Source organism: Physella acuta, unplaced genomic scaffold (genome assembly GCF_028476545.2).
Source record: "Physella acuta isolate Inbredline_101_S28 unplaced genomic scaffold, ASM2847654v3 ptg000363l, whole genome shotgun sequence".
In the NCBI taxonomy this organism is placed as follows: domain Eukaryota; kingdom Metazoa; phylum Mollusca; class Gastropoda; family Physidae; genus Physella; species Physella acuta.
Window position 1 is genome coordinate 566,610 of NW_026731882.1, and position 19,866 is coordinate 586,475.

At 33.4% G+C, this 19,866-nt stretch overlaps 1 protein-coding gene across 1 annotated transcript; it reads left to right on the forward strand.

The window, feature by feature from the left end:
- Positions 1-4,796: 4,796 nt before the first annotated feature.
- Positions 4,797-18,758, forward strand: LOC131941486 (uncharacterized). The gene is made up of 11 exons (XM_059300760.1): positions 4,797-4,914; positions 5,329-5,499; positions 6,138-6,299; positions 9,431-9,481; positions 9,700-9,840; positions 10,717-10,908; positions 11,527-11,733; positions 14,274-14,465; positions 17,899-18,030; positions 18,326-18,485; positions 18,652-18,758. Exons 1-11 carry the CDS (start codon positions 4,797-4,799, stop codon positions 18,680-18,682), a joined length of 1,557 nt encoding a protein of 518 aa, XP_059156743.1. The 3' UTR covers positions 18,683-18,758.
- Positions 18,759-19,866: the final 1,108 nt, after the last annotated feature.

Sequence of the window (19,866 nt, forward strand, 5' to 3'; positions counted from 1 at the left end):
TATGATACAAACTATATGCTACAAACACTGGGCCGAAGTCAATTACAACTCCATTACGACTCCACTACAACTCCACTACAACTCCACTACAACTCCACTACAACTCCACTACAACTCCACTACAACTCCACTACAACTCCACTACAACTCCACTACAACTCCACTACAACTCCACTACAACTCCACTACAACTCCACTACAACTCCACTACAATTAAAAGAAACTTTTAGTAGTCTTTATGTACTTATATTTCCAGAGGAGATAAATGGATCCATCGCTCTAACGTTTAGCAGCAGTGAAGGTCCTGTAGAGTGTTCCAACCTATTCAAAAAACCAGGCTGGGGTGCCTTTGATTTTTTTTTCAACATCACCGGCCTATCAAACGGCTTCGAGTTTCAGTTTGAGACACCCGTGTCTGTTTGTGCAATTTTCGTAAGTGGAGGTGAGATATTGACACACGTTAATGCCAGATTAGTGAGATATTGACAAAAGTTAATGCCAGATTAGTGAGATATTGACACACGTTAATGCCAGATTAGTGAGATATTGACACAAGTTAATGCCAGATTAGTGAGCTATTGACTCAAGTTGATGTCAGATTAGTGAGATATTAACACAAGTTAATGCCAGATTAGTGAGCTATTGACACAAGTTAATGCCATATTATTGAGATATTGACACAAGTTAATGCCAGATTAGTGAGCTATTGACACAAGTTAATGCCAGATTAGTGAGATATTGACAAAAGTTTATGCCAGATTAGTGAGATATTGACACACGTTAATGCCAGATTAGTGAGATATTGACACAAGTTAATGCCAAATTAGTGAGCTATTGACTCAAGTTGATGTCAGATTAGTGAGATATTAACACAAGTTAATGCCAGATTAGTGAGCTATTGACACAAGTTAATGCCATATTATTGAGATATTGACACAAGTTAATGCCAGATTAGTGAGCTATTGACACAAGTTAATGCCAGATTAGTGAGATATTGACACTCAATAATGCCTGATTGGATGTACAATTTTAGTGTCAGATGACAAGCATTGATCAAATTACCTAAAACTGAATGTAAAATAAAAATAAAACATAATGTAATATGACGTTGATTATAACAATGATTCGCAGGCCGGAATGTTGCCGTCCGACAAAATGTTACACTATCTAGCGAACACGTACTCTACCCGGCTGGAAAGGCAGTTGACGGAAATGATGACAGAATATTCCAGAATGGATCATGCAGTCAAACTAGATCTCTTACAACGGCCTCGCCTGAGCAACATTTCACTCTTACCTTCAAACGAAAAGTCAACATTAGAAGGTTTATTCTATTTAACGCCAGTAAGGGTGAATTAGTTAATTAAAACTTATCGATTACATATTTTTACTTTTAAGGTTTGCACAAGAAATGATACAATCGTCTTGGGTACATTAAGTGGGGTAGGCTCCAGAAAAAAAAAACTTTTTAATAAATACGTTTATTTATTTCTCTGTGTAAATCGAAGTTAGGGTGAAGTTTTAGAGTTCCACAAAAAGGTTATATTTTTCAAGATGGCCGCCGTTGCCATGACACCCATATTTTCTGAAGAGACCCTGATGCATGCACATATATTCCCTTAAGTACCCTAACTTATACATAAACAAATAAATAATTTTAAAAAGCTCATTTCTTAAGAATTATTTTCTCCGGGGCTTACCCCTTAACAAGTTCCTTTTATTGCTTTAAAGATGGAAAAGGGGATTGCAAAACTGAGTTTTTTTTCCGATTTAAAAAGTTGTACATCTTTGAGCTTTGTTAATTCCTCGATTCTAAATATATACTTTGCGTAACTGCAATACTTCTCATTGTATGCCAACTCACTGTGCACAATACAACGGAAAGTAAAAAAAAAATTTTAATATTTAAAAAAAGTTAACTTGGCTGCAATATTTTAACGTGTCGAGTACTTGTATTATTTAAGGAAGCTGTTTTGTTAGTAGTCTTTAAATTACTTGCTCCTAGTCAATTATCACGATAAGTAATGTGTCATTATTTTTGTTAAAGAAATTTCTGAATATAGTATTATTTAAGGAAGCTGTTTTGTTAGTTGTCTTTAAATTAATGCCTATTTGTAAATATTCACGTTAAGTAAAGTGTCATCAATTTTGTTACAGAAAATTCTGAATATAGTTTAAGCGAATTTTACTTGGAAGCATACGAAACTATTGGCGGGCGTGTAGTACACAGATTTGAGGATATACCAAAACTCAAAAAGGTATCGTTTTACAACTGGACAATCAAAGCCGTCGCAGCTCAGCAAGTCAGGATTCATATTAGGAAACACCAACTCATTATTTGTGAGGTCCAGGTTTTTGGAGGTAAATATAGTCGTCTTGTTCAATTCTATTTGAATTTGCATGCACAATAATAAATGGTGTGTTTGAATTTGAATACATGTTTGAGTAGTATTTGGCACGATGAGGCCTTGGGGCGATAGGACACGAGAGCCGTTGCCGGTTGGCCAACAAGTCTACTTAGAGGTAGTGAAAACTGACCTCGACTGACCGGCGCTTTATACGGGCTCTATTACGAAAAACGCTTTTGCCCAACGACCCCCCTTGAAATTTGTTTGGTGGTATGAGAACGTCTTGGGGTGTCACAAAAAAACTCGCCATGTCCGGGAAAAATAGGACAATGGGTCAAAACTGTCCAGTCGTATTTCCCTATATAATCTTTGTATTTTAGAGGAAAAACTGAGGGTAATTTCAACGAAGATTTCTGGGTACTTACCCTCTATATATCAGCTAATTTTGGGTATGATTATACGTAAATGTCTTGGCCGTAGGGCAAACTTGTCGGTTTTACTCAAAGCCCTCGAAGAGGGCTAAAAAGTGACCACAAGTGAAATTCTCTTTATATGAGCTCTATTAGGAAAAAAACTTTCGTTCGACGACCCCCCCCCCTTGATATTTTTTAGGTGGTAGGAGAACAACTAGTGGTGTCACGAAAAACTCGGCATATCTGGGAAAACTACGTAAAGGGGTCAAAACAGACCAGTTGTATTTCCCTATATAATCTTTGTATTTTATGGGAAAAACAGAGGGTCAATTCTACACGGATTTTAGGGTTCTTAAACGAAGTATATCTGGCTAATGTTTTGGATGCTCCTGGGCAAATGGATTGACCTGTAGGGAAAACTGTTGGTTTGACTCAAAGCCCTCGACGAGGGCTAAAACATGACCGTGAGTGAAAATCTCCTTATTTGAGCTATATAGCGGAAACATTTCTTTCCGAACGACCCCCCCCCCCCCTTAATATTTTGTGAGGTGGTAGGAGAACACCTAGGGATGTCATAAAAAACTCGCCATGTCCCGGAAAAATCTGGAAATGGGTCAAAACTGACCAGTTGTATCTCCCTATATAATCTTTGTAAAAAAACAAAGGGTCAATACAACAAAGATTTTTGGGCACTTACCTTTTCTATGTCTGGCTAATTTTTTGCATGCTCCTAGGTAAAAGGCTTGGCCAACTGTCGGTTTGACTTAAAGCGCTCGACTATAGATATAACGTGACCGCGAGTGAAAACCTCCTTATTTGAACTATATAAGGAAAACATTTCTTGCCCAACAGCCCCCCTCCTTGATATTTTGTGAGGTGGTAGGAGAACACCTAGCAATGTCAGAATAAACTCGCCACATCAAGGAAAAATCTTTAAATGGGTAAAAAATGACCAATGTGAATTCCCTATATAATCTTTGTATTTTATGTGGAAAAACAGGGTAATTTCAACATAAATTTTAGGATACTCATCCTCTATTTATCTGGCCATATTTTTGCATGCGCCTTTATAGATGACTAGGCCGTATGGAAAAACTGCTGGTCAGACTTAAAGCTGTCAACGAGGGCTAAAAAGTGACCGCGAGTGAAATTCTCATTATATAAGATATATATAAATAAATTAACGAACGATCTCCCTAATATTTTGTAAGGTTGTAGACCGACCCTGGAGGATAAAAAAAAACCATAATTCCCGTCGAATAAAAAACCCTTAGGGTCGTTAGATTTGTCCAGATGACGTATTTCATTATAAACAATTGTTGGTGAAAATGTAAACAAAGACATACCTCATTCGTTGAATTTTCAAAGGAGTTAACTTTTTAAAAATAATTATTTTTCAAACAATTATATACTATTGTGTCAGCTACTATACTAATCATCCATTTAACAAACAAAAATAAAGACCTAAAACATAAAATCTACGTCACTGTACGCTTGTGAATTAGTTTAAATTGCAAGTATTGGAATATGTAGATTTTCCTATCTCCAGGGGGGTCTTATACAGGTGCAGGTTATCCAAAAACTCCATGCTAACTGTAAGGGTGGGAAGATTAACAATTTTACCTGTATTAAACGTACAAAACGCTATACAATAATCAAGAAGTATCGGTAGATGGGTAGGCTATTCAGTTACCATTTATATATTTTGAAGATTGATTACGTCTCTAATGCAAAGCAAACAAGTCATGTTTGACTAAAAATGTACAATATGAAACCATTTCACGCAAAGTATTTCCCGTAAGCTATTATGAAAATACTAAAAAGTACAGTATCTTGAAAGTCCATGAGGTAGGTGAAATACATTTCTGTGAACTCAGCATATAAATGGATAGTGTGGTCAGCACTATGCGAAGCCGCTTTTACTTTCGCTAACTTGAGTGTCATCAGACACAAAGGCGTTGTTCTGACTTGAGCCCGGATTTGAATTCGAGATTTACAGGCTACCAAGCGAGCTAGACCACGCAGTCCCAAGTAAATGAAGAAACTCCCTGTTGCGTTTTGGTTACAACAATTTCTGGATTTGTTCTTTACAGACTACGAGTGCGGCGGTCAACGCTACGGCCTTGAGTGCGAGAAAATGTGCAAGTGCTCGGGTAGATGTGCTCCGTCTACTGGTTCCTGTTTTAACGGAACAGACTATTCTAAAATTAGTAGGTGAAATCATTATTTACACTGATTTGTATTTTATCTGAACGGAATATATTATTCTAAAAATAGTAGGTGAAATCATTATTTACACTGATTTGTATTTTATCTGAACGGAATATATTATTCTAAAATTAGTAGGTGAAATCATTATTTACACTGATTTGTATTTTATCTGAACGGAATATATTATTCTAAAATTAGTAGTTGAAATCATTATTTACACTGATTTGTATTTTATCTGAACTGAATATATTATTCTAAAATTAGTAGGTGAAATCATTATTTACACTGATTGGTATTATATCTCACCAGCACCATCGCCAATAACGCGTGTTTGTTATTGGTTATGTATTTGACAGGATTAAGATGCGGCGACGCCCCTGTGGTCCAATTTGGCAGCTGGATGCAATGCTCGCATCACATCAATAGCGTGTGTATGTTAGAGTGTGAGAGAGGATACAGTGTTGAAGGCAACGAGACGATAACTTGTCAAGGGGATGCGACTTGGACGGCGCCTGGTGTATGCACAAGTAATGTAAACATTTGTAACAAGTAATGTAAACAGTTGTAACAAGTAATGTAAACAGCAGTAACAAGTAATGTAAATATTTGTAACAAATAATGTAAACAGTTGTAACAAGTAATGTAAACAGCTGTAACAAGCAATGTAAACAGCTGTAACATTACATTTTAAAACTAATTATTAATTACAAACACAGCAACACGAGAAAAATGGCCCTTTGAGGAAGGATACAATGGGCGCTAGGTTGATAGTGCTGTCTATTTTCTCAGAACTAAAACCAAAACCAAAATCACCACCTTAATTCAATTTAACCGGAAACAAAAAATGGCACTGAAAACGGATTTTTATCCAGAATCGGTACTTTAATTTATACAAAATATAGTCATATGCATATCCCTAAACCATGCATCTTATCTCATTCATGACATAAGTCGCATTTAGAAAAGCAGACTGAAATCAGAGTCAATGGCCAATATGTTGCATAACCAGTTGACACGCACACTTAATTGTGTTGGAGGGGATCCCTTCCAACACTTAAATTAAGAACGAAGAAAGGAGATACAGTAAAGTTGTTGACACCAGTAGTTAACTTTCACAAATGAGTAAATATAATATATCATTCAATGATGATTCCTCTGATTGCAGTACTAAAATGCAGCAGTGCAGTGCAGGTGCCAAATGGCAAATGGATCTTCTGTAAGCACCGCGAATGCCAGCTGAAGTGCAACAAAGGATTTACACTAGAAGGGAACACACAAATCACGTGCCAAGATAACCTTCAGTGGACTGCTCCTGGGAGATGCATACGTAATTCTTCTTTTTTTTACATTCTCGTAACCAGAGTATAGAGAAAATATTGTAAATCGTGCAAAAAAAAATCGAATTTTTGCAATTCTCGACCTTTTACACCTCCTTGAGTCGAAAAATCATAGTTTTGCAATCTTGTCCGTATGTCTCTGTGTGTGTGTGTGTATGTCTGTCTGTTTCTCTGTAAACACGACATTTTGAGTACCGTTACAGCTAGGTTGATGAAATTTCATATACAAGTGTTATATCAAATTTGTAGTTCTGCATCAGCGATTTCCGATAACGGCAAGTGGAACTTATTATACTTTCAATTCTTCAAAAGCCTATAACTTGAGTACTATTTCAGACCGATTAATGACATTTGACATGAAAGTAAAAAATATAATTTTCTGTCTACTAGCCATTTTTTAAAGTAATATCCGTTGACTGGAAGTAATAATTTTCGCTATTTCCGATTTCTCAAAAAGCGCATGTGAATTTATAAATTACTTATAATATTCAGCACTATTATACACAGATTTTTTTGGCGTTCACTTGGTGCACAATTCTTTTTTTCTATTCTATTTTAAAAAGTTTAAGTAATTACAAATTGGATTAAAAATCATGTCTATATACCGAGTTGCCATTCCGCGTAGTGTTATATAAGAATATTCGAGAAAGTTTAGGGGAGATCGCTCAAGGTTTATTCCAAATACACTACCCATTACATACACATTACACAAGAATGGTTGTAAGATATGCATATTCTAGCTAGACGCCCTACCTCTGTTATATCGAAGCCATGCCTGGTTTAGCTAAAAGCCATACCTATGTTGTGTTGTAGTGATGACTAATAATATAACAAAAACCATAGGCCTACTTTGGTTATAATATAGAGATGTCTGGAATAACTAAAAGCTATTTGTTGTATTGTATAGATGAACTGTCTAGCTAGAAGCAGGCTATTGCAAGCTTATGTAACAAGCTTTAGAGTGCTTTTTTACTTATTACCATACTTTCAAATTTAAATTAACAGCTAGTATGCCCATGCTTAAAAGTTTTCAGGATTTTTATTTTTTTAATACAGAAATAATATTTTACAATGTAAATTATTTAAATATTTATTAATAAAATTATTCTATTTGTGAATATTTATTTAACTTTTATAAAATCAAGGCTAAATATAACTTAGTATCGATTGACATGCAAAATGCAAAAATGTTATATTAGAAAAACCGACTGCTTTTTTTTTTTATAACAGCCAATAATAATTTTAACAAATGCAAATGTTCAGCTCAATTCTAGTCGTTTATTATATTGTTACATAGCTTAGTTTTAAAACAGCGACTGCTATCAGTAGTATATTAGGTCCCTTTTGGGTGAGCAGGAGCAGGAGCAGGAGCAAAGGATATATAGGAAAATACTCACCCAGCCTGGTACAACGAGAAATAGCAAAATACTCACCCACCAGGCGGTGGTGGGTGAGCCGGCGGGACAACGACATATAGTAAAATACTCCCTGGGGAAGGTGGAGGTACATCGACATATAGTAAAATACTCACCCACCTGGGTGAAGGTGGGCGAGGGTGGGTGAGCCGGCGGGACAATCAGATATAGTAAAATACTCACCCACCCTAGGGTGGGTGAGCAGATGGGGGAGTAGATCAGTAGGTCACCACCGGTGACCTCGTGACGTAATCAGTGACCATGTGACGTAAACACCAGCGGTGACCTTGTTACGTAATTTTAATGAGTTTTAATGAGTTTTAATGAGTTTTAATAAGTTTTTAATTAATTTAATTTAATTTAATTACTTTGTTTATATTGTGTCATTTTTATTAACGAGCTACGTAATTTGATTTTGATTTTTTTAAATTTTAAATTTTTAATTTAATTTTATAATTAGTTTAATTATTATTATTAACGAGTTACGTAATTTGATTTTAATTTTTTTAATTAGGAGTAAAGGATATATAGTAAACGATTCCACAACCTAAGTGAGGTGGGTGGGGAGGTGGATTTTAATTTTAATTTTTAATTTTATTTTATTTACGGTTTTTTATTCAATCGAGTTTACTCCCCCTAACGTAAGTACATGTAAAGAGAGGTTTCCTATAGATCTGTAATGAAGTAGGCCTTTTTGACTATGACTTGTTGCCCAGGTGTTGACAAGATACGCTTTTTTTTTAGATACATGTACACACACACACACATACACACATACATACACACACTTACACACACACACACACATACACGCGCGCGCGCGCGAAATTCATTCTAGGTCGGTAAAAGCGGAGAGAACTTATAGGTATATATTATCATGGCGACAACAAAAGCGAACCTTATTTGATTTACAAAAAGGGTCACCATCCCGTTGTCATTTTCGCAGCGGTGTTTATTTTAAGTGCATCTCGTGCACGTTTGCTTACATTTTAAAAGTCGTGTCGCGTGTCTTCCCTAATAGAGAAACGAGAGGAAAGACAACTGTTTCCCTTTTGGTTAGCATGGGTGAGCAGGAGCAGGAGCAGGAGCAGGAGCAAAGGATATATAGGAAAATACTCACCCAGCCTGGTACAACGAGATATAGCAAAATACTCACCCACCAGGCGGTGGGTGAGTATTTTACTATATCCCGTTGTCCCGCCGGCTCACCCACCCTCACCTACCTGCTCACCCAGGTGGGTGAGTATTTTACTATATGTCGATGTACCTCCACCTCCCCCAGGGAGTATTTTACTATATGTCGTTGTCCCGCCGGCTCACCCACCACCGCCTGGTGGGTGAGTATTTTGCTATATCTCGTTGTACCAGGCTGGGTGAGTATTTTCCTATATATCCTTTGCTCCTGCTCCTGCTCCTGCTCCCGCTCCTGCTCACCCATGCTAACCAAAAGGGACCTAATATACTACTGCTATCTTAGATTTGTTTACAGATGTACAGCCCTAACGTTTCAACATAATGCTAGATACTATAGGTGTAGCACACATTTATTTCTATGGTAATTAAACACATATTTAATATCGTTCAGGATGGTATATTTTAATGTAACGTTCCGTAAATTGCAACTTAAAAACTGCTAATTTATACGACACATAAAATACTAAATAATTAAGAATATAAATATTAAACCCCCACTAATTTCATTTTAGATACATCCAATAGTTGTGATAAACCATGGTATGGACCAAATTGTTATTATAGTAAGTACTAAAAACTTTGTGTCCATATAGTAAATTACATGATAATAGAGATTATATAGTTTTATAATATATGTGTTTTGTATGTATGTAAGTTTCCAATATCGTTATAAATTATAATACCACATGCGCTATTAATAATAGAAAACATAAATTAATAGTGTTTATTTACGTTCTTTACAATTACGTTAAAAAATTTTCCGCTATTTTTCCTAAAACAGAAAATCTTTTTTACCTGGCGAGCGCAGTATATCCGCAGGATTTTCGTGTAAATAGTAGCTGTTTCCTCACTGATGTACTCGATATAAAATTCGATGCAGAAACCTACTTTATTTCACTCGGGCTGAACTTTTTAAGGAAGGGTATGTAGAGATTTGTTGTTTTTTAGAACATAATGCAGAGGTTTTAATGTATATCAAAGACACGGTTTGGTGAGTTGTGGTTTATATGCACCGTTATCTGTATTTTAGGTTTAAGGGATCGATTTATTTTTGAAAATGTAGACGTCTCTATACTGTTCAAGTTTCAATGTTTATTTGATAACTGCACAATTTATTCATAATTCTAACTCTACCGTTCCAGTATTAAACTGACAATAACTTTCTATCAATGAAACGATGTACACCGTAACTATATCTACACGCTACAAACTCTAACTCAAATAACCTCTAACAATATCTTTGTCCAAGCCCTTACTACACGTTGTACAAACCAACTGCCCTAGCGTTTCATTGATCAGCTGGCCGTCACACATGACCGAATTCTAAGTTCTCGAACTATTAGAATGGTTCTTACTTCTCGGTTATGCTTCACTGATGGTTATATCAAAACGGCTAATTATAGTTGCATTTACCTCATTACGCACAACAAGGCACTGTACTTTATATTTCGTGTTTATTCTCTTTTATAAATCAAGTCATATTATGTATATATTATGTATACAGTTTGGAAAAACAAAGATCACCCCGTCTAAAAACACCGAAGATAATATCTCAAGCACGTAGACGATTTTTGCACAAGGCCAAAGCGTCTTGCCTTTAACCTTTAAAATTCTGCATTGAAAAAAAAATTCGCCATTTTATTCTACCATTCCAGAAAAAATACATGACTGTTACAGTTTTCCCAAAACTTTTCAATGGAACTGTATTCTTAAATAATATTGTATATGTTTAAAGAGTGTTTCGTAGTTTAACCTTTATAATTCGTCATTATAAAAGTTCGACGATTTACTGTTTCAGAACAACAAGATGTGAATGTTACAGTTTCCAAAAAACTTTTCAACGGAACTGTTGTCTTGTGCTCCAAACCTTTGATTTATTGGGTTGATGAATTTACCTTCGACTTTGAATGTGAAACAAGAAATTTTGTAACTGAGATTGGAATTAAATTATCGTTTCATGCTTACATTTGCCACGTCACCGTGAACGGAGGTAGGTGTAATATTTCATAGTCCTAATATAATATACACAGTGTAATATTTCATAGTCCTAATATAATATACACAGTGTAATATTTATAGTCTTAATATAATATACACAGTGTAATATTTCATAGTCCTAATATAATATACACAGTGTAATATTTATAGTCTTAATATAATATACACAGTGTAATATTTCGTAGTCCTAATGTAATCTACACAGTGTAATATTTCATAGTCCTAATATAATATACACAATGTAATATTTTGTAGTCGTAATATAATATTTTTTGTGTAATATTTATATCCGTAAAAATATACTTAGTGTAATATTTTATAGTTGTAATCTAATTATCTTCGTGTAATATTTTATAGTCGTAATATAATATACTCAGTGGAATATTTTTAAACTCGTACTATAATAACATCATATTTTATATTTTAAAGTCGTAATATAATGTAGGCCTACTCAGTGTAATATTTTATAGTCTTAATGTAATATTCTCTGTGTAATATTTTGTTGTCGTAATATAATATACTCCATGTAATAGTTTATAGTTGTAATATAATATACTAGCAGAATATTATTTTCTTATGGTGCTAAATAAATTTCGCATTACTTTTCTAGGCAGAAATTTAATTAAAGAATCCAATGTCCTCGTAACTTCTGATGGTAACGACTCGTATGTTTCTAACGAAGAGTACCAAGTGGTATTTGATGACTACGAAGACGACGATAATTGCCTAATTGTTGCGAAGCCTGGACGAAGCATCGCTTGCAAATCGACATTCAAATGGCCACGTGTGGTTTACCAAATCTTAATTTATACCAGCGGTGAGAGGAACTGTATTGTTAACTCTATTGTAATAATTATGTAGTCAATACATTATGAAAGAAAAAAATTAAAAGTTACGACAAAACTCGAAGTCGGTTTTTGCACGAATATGTCGGTCAATGCGCGCATTCACCGAGATATCCTTTTATTGACAAGCCAAATTCTGAGTTAGAAGATAATAAGCAGTTTATCTGGATTCGTTTGGTTGGAGTAGGGTTGTGTTTGGTGTTATATAATATGGGGGTTACCTGTAGTTTAAGGGGATATGCTATGTTTTTTTCTATTTTTCACAGTTTAAGATCTAAATCCTTTTGAATACTTTTATCATATTTTGCATATAAAAGTAAATATCAAACAGCAAAAAAAGGGTCGAAAACAATTTTGGTTGTCATGGAAACCCAAAAAACCTCCGCCATTTTGAATTTTTCGGTACTTTTAAAAATACTAGGGCTTTTTTGTTTATGCACCTATAGCAATCAAATTTAAACTGCTTATATTTCAGTATATAATAAAACTTTTGTCACGACAACTTTTTGAAATAATTACTGGTAAGAATTTTACAAGGTCTAAAAAATCGTACCCTTTTTAGTATTCAAAAGTTTCAAAATGTGCATATTAATTACCAAATACTTTTTCTATAAAAGCAATCACAATTCCCTCGTGACAAAAGTTACTGAAAATATGGTTGGCATTGTTTAATAAATAAAAAAGTAGTAGGCTTTTTAGTGTTAAAAACCTGCGAACTGAGAAAAACAGCCAAAAGTAACGAAAAGTAGGTCAGGAAAGTACCATATCTGTGTAAACTGCAAAGCCGATTGTAAGCTTTGGGTGTTTCCGAGATGCAGGAAATTAAGTTTATTAAATACATGAGAAATCCAGCTTTCCAATGATGTCAAATACAATATAATGACGGATATAAAACTTTTCATAGAGAGCTTGTTAGATTGCGGAAAATTGATTATTTTTTAATTAACAGGGTCATGAAAATCGTAATTCAAACACATAAAATATTTTTTTCTCTTTTAAGTTATTATTTTCTTAATACAAAAATGGACAAAGTATCCAAAAGTGCAAGAAACCCATCATGACGAAAAACAAGAAATTTTGTGATTTTTTTTCCGCGCATATCCTTTTAACACAATTTTGTAGGGTTCGGGTTTGGGTTTATAACTACACATTTTCGTGTTATAAAATATATCACCAAATTTTAGACTCTACTTCTGTATTAGAAAAAAAAACACTTCAAAATTCATTACTTTTGGAAAGTATAAAGGGTGCGGATTATTGATTCTAAGGCTATTAGCCAAACGGTTCTTTTGAGTATGAGGCACATTGCATAATAAATGCTTTATACACACAAGCCAAGCAATTGGCTACTCATAATAAAATAGCATCCTTAATGATGGGTATCAACGAGTTGACGAGAACTCTATTAAAAATAATGTTGAAACTGGGAAAAAAAGTAATTGTTTTTTTTTAAAAGATTTTTCTAATAGGCAGTAATATATATATATATATATATATATATATATATATATATATATATATATATATATATATATATATATATATATATATATATATATATATATAAGCATATATATATATATTTATAAACAGTATTATAAAAAGATATCTGAACATAATTCTGAAATTTATTAATTTTCAGTGTTATAAAGGTTGTAAATTGAGAAATCGAAACTATTTTCGTTTTGTAGTTTAAGGCTACATTTATTTATTTTAACAAACCTAAGTTATAATATTACTTTTGTAATAAAAACATTTATTTTGCTCTACATGAGCTCCGTTATCGACGTTCTGAAAACACAACTTCATTTCATTTTGTTCTTAAAACTTTGCAAATTACATAATTTAATATCTTTTTTAAACCACACAGATTATTTTGATCATTTGTATTTACATTTTGTGTGATAAATCTTACACAACCTAATTCCTTTCGGCTTTAAAAAAATTGTTTCGTTAACGAAAACATCAAATGTTTTCGATTATCAGCAAAGTCCAATAAAATCAGTCAGATATTTATAATGTATTTAATTATTTTAATAACATTGTACAAGAATTTTAAAAGACTTGATGGGTCTTTTTAAATAATTTTAAGCTTATTCTCAATTGGGTCAACTAAAGCACCATCATAACGGAGCCTAGATCGGACATTTATGTTAGTGCGCCATCCCCGGCAAATGAAAATTGTAAATTTCGTTCAATTATAAACTCAGCAGCCAAGTGAGATTGGCAATATGCGCATTGGCTGCACATGGCGATTTGCATCAATATATATATATATATATATATATATATATATATATATATATATATATATATATATATATATATATATATATATATATATATATATATGTATATATATATATATATATATATGTTCTATATGTATATATTCGTGTGTGTGTATGAAGGTGTGTAGATGTGTGTGTGTATGTGCGTGCAGGCAGATTTTTTATTATTTTTTTTTTAATAAATCACAAATCAACATATGCGCATTGTTGTTGTTCTCTAGGAAAGACGGGTAGCGTCATGAAAGATTTTAAGGTGGAGCTTTTGAACGACGAATACGATGTCGTATTTTCGAAGACTTTTCATAATTTTTCACCTTTCTACAAAATCAACGTCCCCTACAGTGGTCTAGTGTTGAGCATTGTTTTGAACGCAAGCGATGTGCTAACACTATGTGAAATACAGGTTTTCGGCGGTGAATAGCATATTTAGCTGTTATTGGTTTTGTTGTTTTACTTGTTATATAATTGGATTATCAATTTTAGAAGATTGAAAATTCGTTATACATTCTGAAATTTTATTACAGAGAACAAACATGAGTTTATGTATTTAATCTTCCGAAATAGTTAACTTTGTGCATTGTGTATAGATAAAGTATTGAAGTGCAAGAATTCTAACACGAGATGTCCACTAATATCAACACATAAAACCGATAACATGCACACAGAACTAGAACGACTCTTGAAAATTTCATAGATGTATAGTAATTTTGGTAAGAACTAAGCAATTGTAAAATCTCGAGCGTAAATGAAACTATATATCCAAGAAGTTCAAAATGAGAATTGTAAAGATTTCAACATTGTGTCACAGAAGACATTTTTGTTTCAAATTTATTTCGAATTTTTTTCAATAACGGTAACAACAGTAGGCACGGAGGCCTTTTTTTCCACGTTGGCCGCTGTTTCTAAAGCTCCCAAAGCACTTATCATTTTGTCAAGCCATACAGTTAATGATTGAAGTATATTTAAAGCGGGCGTCGTTCAGCGCAGAATATGCGGGTGGTACGATACACCATACAATCTGTTCAGTTTGCTTCATTTGAGCATCACGTGATTTTGGAACATCGTAATATTGCGATACTTGTTTTTATTGTTTTAATGTTATTGTCCAGTTCAAATAAGAATTTTTTTTTTTAAATATTGAAAATAATAGAAAATAATTAATACTATTTGGCATATTATAGTGTATGTACTTCTTTTTACTTTTTCTATAGGCCTACTCTAAAAGCATGCTAAAAAGCTAGAAAGCTAGAAGTAGAACATAGCAATTCTGCTTCCCGTCCCCCCTGTCCCAAAAGAATCATTTTCAATCAAAAGTAGCATACCACGTATATATATATATATATATATATATATATATATATATATATATATATATATATATATATATATATATATATATATATATATATATATATATATATATATATTTTATATATATATATATACTAGCTGCATCCCGTGCTCCGCTACGGTAAATCTTTTTTAAATGTACCATCTTGGGAACAGAGATTTATTGATTTGTTATACTATAGTGCTACACTTGCATATCCCCTTAAAGCAATTAAAGCAAAATGAATAAGCAGCTGACTGCATCATTATCTTTCTGTAAGGAGTGTGTACAAAATTGGGGCAATTGTAATCTTTATGTTTTTTTTTGAAGGGTTCTAAGAGAGACATAATTTAATTAATGAGAATTCAATACATTAAAATAACAGCAACGACCACCATAAAATAGACCTTACGACACATAAACAGCAATCTGAAAAAAATGCAACACTGTACCGACCCACACCTAACCCATTCTCCTAGTACACAGAATTTCTTCCAGGCATCTCTTCGGGCGCAACCCCCCCCCCCCCGAAAAATTTCTACGCCCCCCCCCTGAAGAAAGTCTACCGCCCCCCCCCCCCCCCCCCGAAAATTTCAAGTGCTCCCCCCCCGGAGAAAAAAGTCTTTTAAGAAACACTGCTAGCCCACGGGTCGGCAACCTCTTGATACGCAAGAGCCAAAAGTTACAAACAAAATTTCCCAGTTTTTAAAGAGCCACATTTTTACTTTCTCGTATATACGAAGTATAGAGAAAGTATTGTAATCGTGCAAAAAAAAAATCGAGATTTTTACAAATCTCGACGTTTTACACCACACTGATACGGAAAAACATAATTTTGCAATCTTGTCCGTATGTCTGTGTGTGTGTGTGTGTCTGTGTGTCTGTCCGTGTGTAAACACGATAACTTGAGTACCGTTACAGCTAGGTGGATGAAATTTCATATATAAGTATTTTATCAAAATCGTAGATGAATATCAACTTTTGAGCGATTTCAGATAACCGGAAGTGGTACTTTTCCTACTTTGAATTTTTCAAAAGCCTATAACTTGAGTACTATTTCTGATGGATAAATGAAATTTCACATGTAAGTAAAAGATCTAATTCTCTACCTTATTTTAAATTTTGAGTAATTTCTTATTACCGGAAGTAGTAATTTACGCTACTTCCGATTTATCAAAAAACTAATGTAAATTTTAAAAGTACTAATAATATTGCGCACTATTATGCGCTTTTTTATTTGGCGTTCACTTGGTGTGCAATTAATTTGTCTACGAGATTTTATTCTATTTTTAAAACTTTAAGTATTTAAAATGGATTAAAAATCATGTCTATAGCCCGAGTTCCCATCCCATGTTATTTTATATAAGAATATTCGAGAAAGTTTAGGGGAGATCACTCCCGGTTTATTTAGTACAATATTTTGGTATTTGATGAGGATTAGGTAAATAAATTTGATTTGTTATTTAAAATAAATAGCTTTAAATATGAAATAATATTTATTCATATAAAAACATTGACATGTTTCGCCAGAATAGTAAAATTAGTAATCAAATAATATTATTTTAGGACTGTCTCGATTCACTTTAGAGGCTGTTAATTTATATTTTATTTTTTCTTTACGGATATCACCGGCTCAGGAGGTGTCTCCCATTAGCCAGTCAGGCCTCAACACGGCAAACGCCGACTAACTGGCTTGGATATCGGTTTGAATAGCTTGCATTGTACGCTTCTATCTTTTGGTTCACATAAGGCTTATCTTCTATCCCACTAAACGCAGGGTAAAGTCGTGCCCCACCGTCCAGTAAAAATGAAATTATATAACTAGTAATATGTGTGCAAGGAGCTGGAGAGCCGCATCTTGACGTCAAATGAGCCGCATGCAGCTCGCGAGCCGCAGGTTGCCGACCCCTGTCCTAGCCACATTAATCCGCAAGCACCACTCGTACATCACTGTATTATCGAAACGGCTGCATCTATGATGTATGTTTTTTTATGCTGATATAGCAACCAAAACCGTAACTCATAAACCTCTCTAATATTTGATTTTACTTATCAAACAATATAAAAAATTTTAAAATTGCGCAACGCTCTAATTAATGTCTGCCGAGATTTCTCTTCTCCCTTTCCCCGTGGTGAAATGTAAACCGCCGACGTACAACATGTATTAAACCACATACATTTAATTTAACTTTAGCCATTCCGTAGGTTTTAACAAGTTAATTATTTAGCGTGAGTGAAATTTATTTGTTAATTACCTCCCTTGTCAAAATTGGAAAAAAAGAGTTAAATTAATTTGATTTTTCTTCTCTACTGTTATTATGTTATTAAAATGTATCCAATGTTTCTGGGAATCTAAACGAAAATGATATTTGACATTAATCTTTTTAATATGTTTTAGTAGTGTGCGTGTATTTAATATTTTCTTGGCGTTATGCCAAAGAGTGAAAACAGTGGCATTTATAAAATAACTTAATGTCGTTATATAAACAAACCCTGCTCTATGTAATGTATTTCAGAGTGTGGTAAAAGAAGACACGGTATAGATTGTAGCGAAGTATGTAGCATCACATGTTCTGACCAAGATTGTCAGTTTACTGGGGTTTGTAAGAAATGTGTACGTAACAGAATTGGGGAATACTGTCTTGATTGTGAGTAACATCACATATAAAGTATTTTCTACGATATATAAGTAATACCTATATATTGTATATATATATATATATATATATATATATATATATATATATATATATATATATATATATATATATATATGTTAACACACACACACACACACACACACACACACACACACACACACACACACACACACACACACACACACACACACACACACACACACACACACACACACACACACACACACACACACACACACACACACACACATATATATAACATTTTTGTATAATTTCTTAACAGCTGTAGATCAAATATATAATTTTTCGCTGAATTCAACTCCCTTACAAATGTCCACTACCTTTCAAAGAGCTCGGTTCATGACGTCTGATGAGATTTATACAATAATAACATTACTGATCATAGTGTTCCTCGTCATCTTATGTCTGTGCTTCGTACCAAAGTAAATATATACAATCTAGATCGGAATTCCACTAAATGAATAGTTCTAATGTTTTATTAGTCAATACATCCTTTATTAATATATATATATATATATATATATATATATATATATATATATATATATATATATATATATATATATATATACATATATATATTTACAGGCCTAAAGATGCAAAAAGTGCCAGGGAATAGAATACTATTGTTAACTAATGAGCTATATTTTCTATTCAGTATCTAATAAAGCATTCAGGCTTACACTAAATCCTTGTTTTTAATTTTTTCTACTTCTAAGATTAAGTGATAATAAATAGAACAGTTTATATATATATATGTATATATATATATATATATATATATATGTATATATATATATATATATATATATATATATATATATATATATATATATATATATATATATATATATATATATACATATATAAACTTTTTTGAGGAAACATGGTCAGTGATATATACAGAGCCGAGATGCTACTCAGGAAAAGAAACGGCACCCCCCCTTGAATAACGTCTACCTCTCCCCCAAAATAAATACATTTATATTGAAACTATATAAATTCTTAACAGTATCTGCTCCCTTTAAATTAATCAGCCCACACCCTTAAGTTTCAAGAGTCATCCCCTACCTCCCACGTAGTAAAATGTCTGAAAGTAGAACTGAATAGAAAAATGAGAGTTTTCCGATGAAGTTGTTTGACACTAAGCTTGGTTACCTGAGTATTTTAATATAGATTCTATGTTGGAAGTTTAAAGTCTATGTAGACAATTCTATCGTAGAAATGTGAACCCACATTGTTTGAGAAATCTACACAGTGGGTTCAGGCACTTTTTAAAATAAACTAGACTACCTGTCATCCGTTGGATAACTGTGGATTTCGGGGGGCTTTAATAAAAAACATCACGTCTGTCACTTATCGTCATAAAAAAACCAGACCCCACATTCAAAAAGATGTTTTTTATCTTTTAAAAACACCGAAAACAAAGATTTCGGACTATCTCTTTATATACTGACGTCACAGGTGACCTACTCAACTCTACTTCACCTGCCCAGTGTCCCGCCAAGTCTCAGACAACATGTTTTTATCGTTTAAAAAACGATTCCAGCCGAGCATGTCTCTGACCACATGATCCCTTCATATGCTTAGGACAAAGAAACAGATTAACTCTGCTTCACCTGCTCTGTATCCCGCCAATTTCAGATAGGCAACTTTATCATTCACATCTAAAAAATAAAATAAAAATTGAAAAAAAAAATTCATTGACGTATTGGTCTAGAACCTGTGCCACCCGCATGCAAGCCGATTACACTAACAACTTAGCTATTTAACTCCTGACGTCACAGATGTTTTTTATACTAT

Bases quoted from the DNA above. Each gene is read 5' to 3' on its own strand.
- LOC131941486 (XM_059300760.1), top strand. From the start codon at position 4,797: ATGAAGAAACTCCCTGTTGCGTTTTGGTTACAACAATTTCTGGATTTG. The intron at 9,841-10,716 runs GTATGTAGAGAT...TTACTGTTTCAG, and splicing joins GCTGAACTTTTTAAGGAAGG to AACAACAAGATGTGAATGTT. The intron at 14,466-17,898 runs GTGAATAGCATA...AATGTATTTCAG, and splicing joins TGAAATACAGGTTTTCGGCG to AGTGTGGTAAAAGAAGACAC.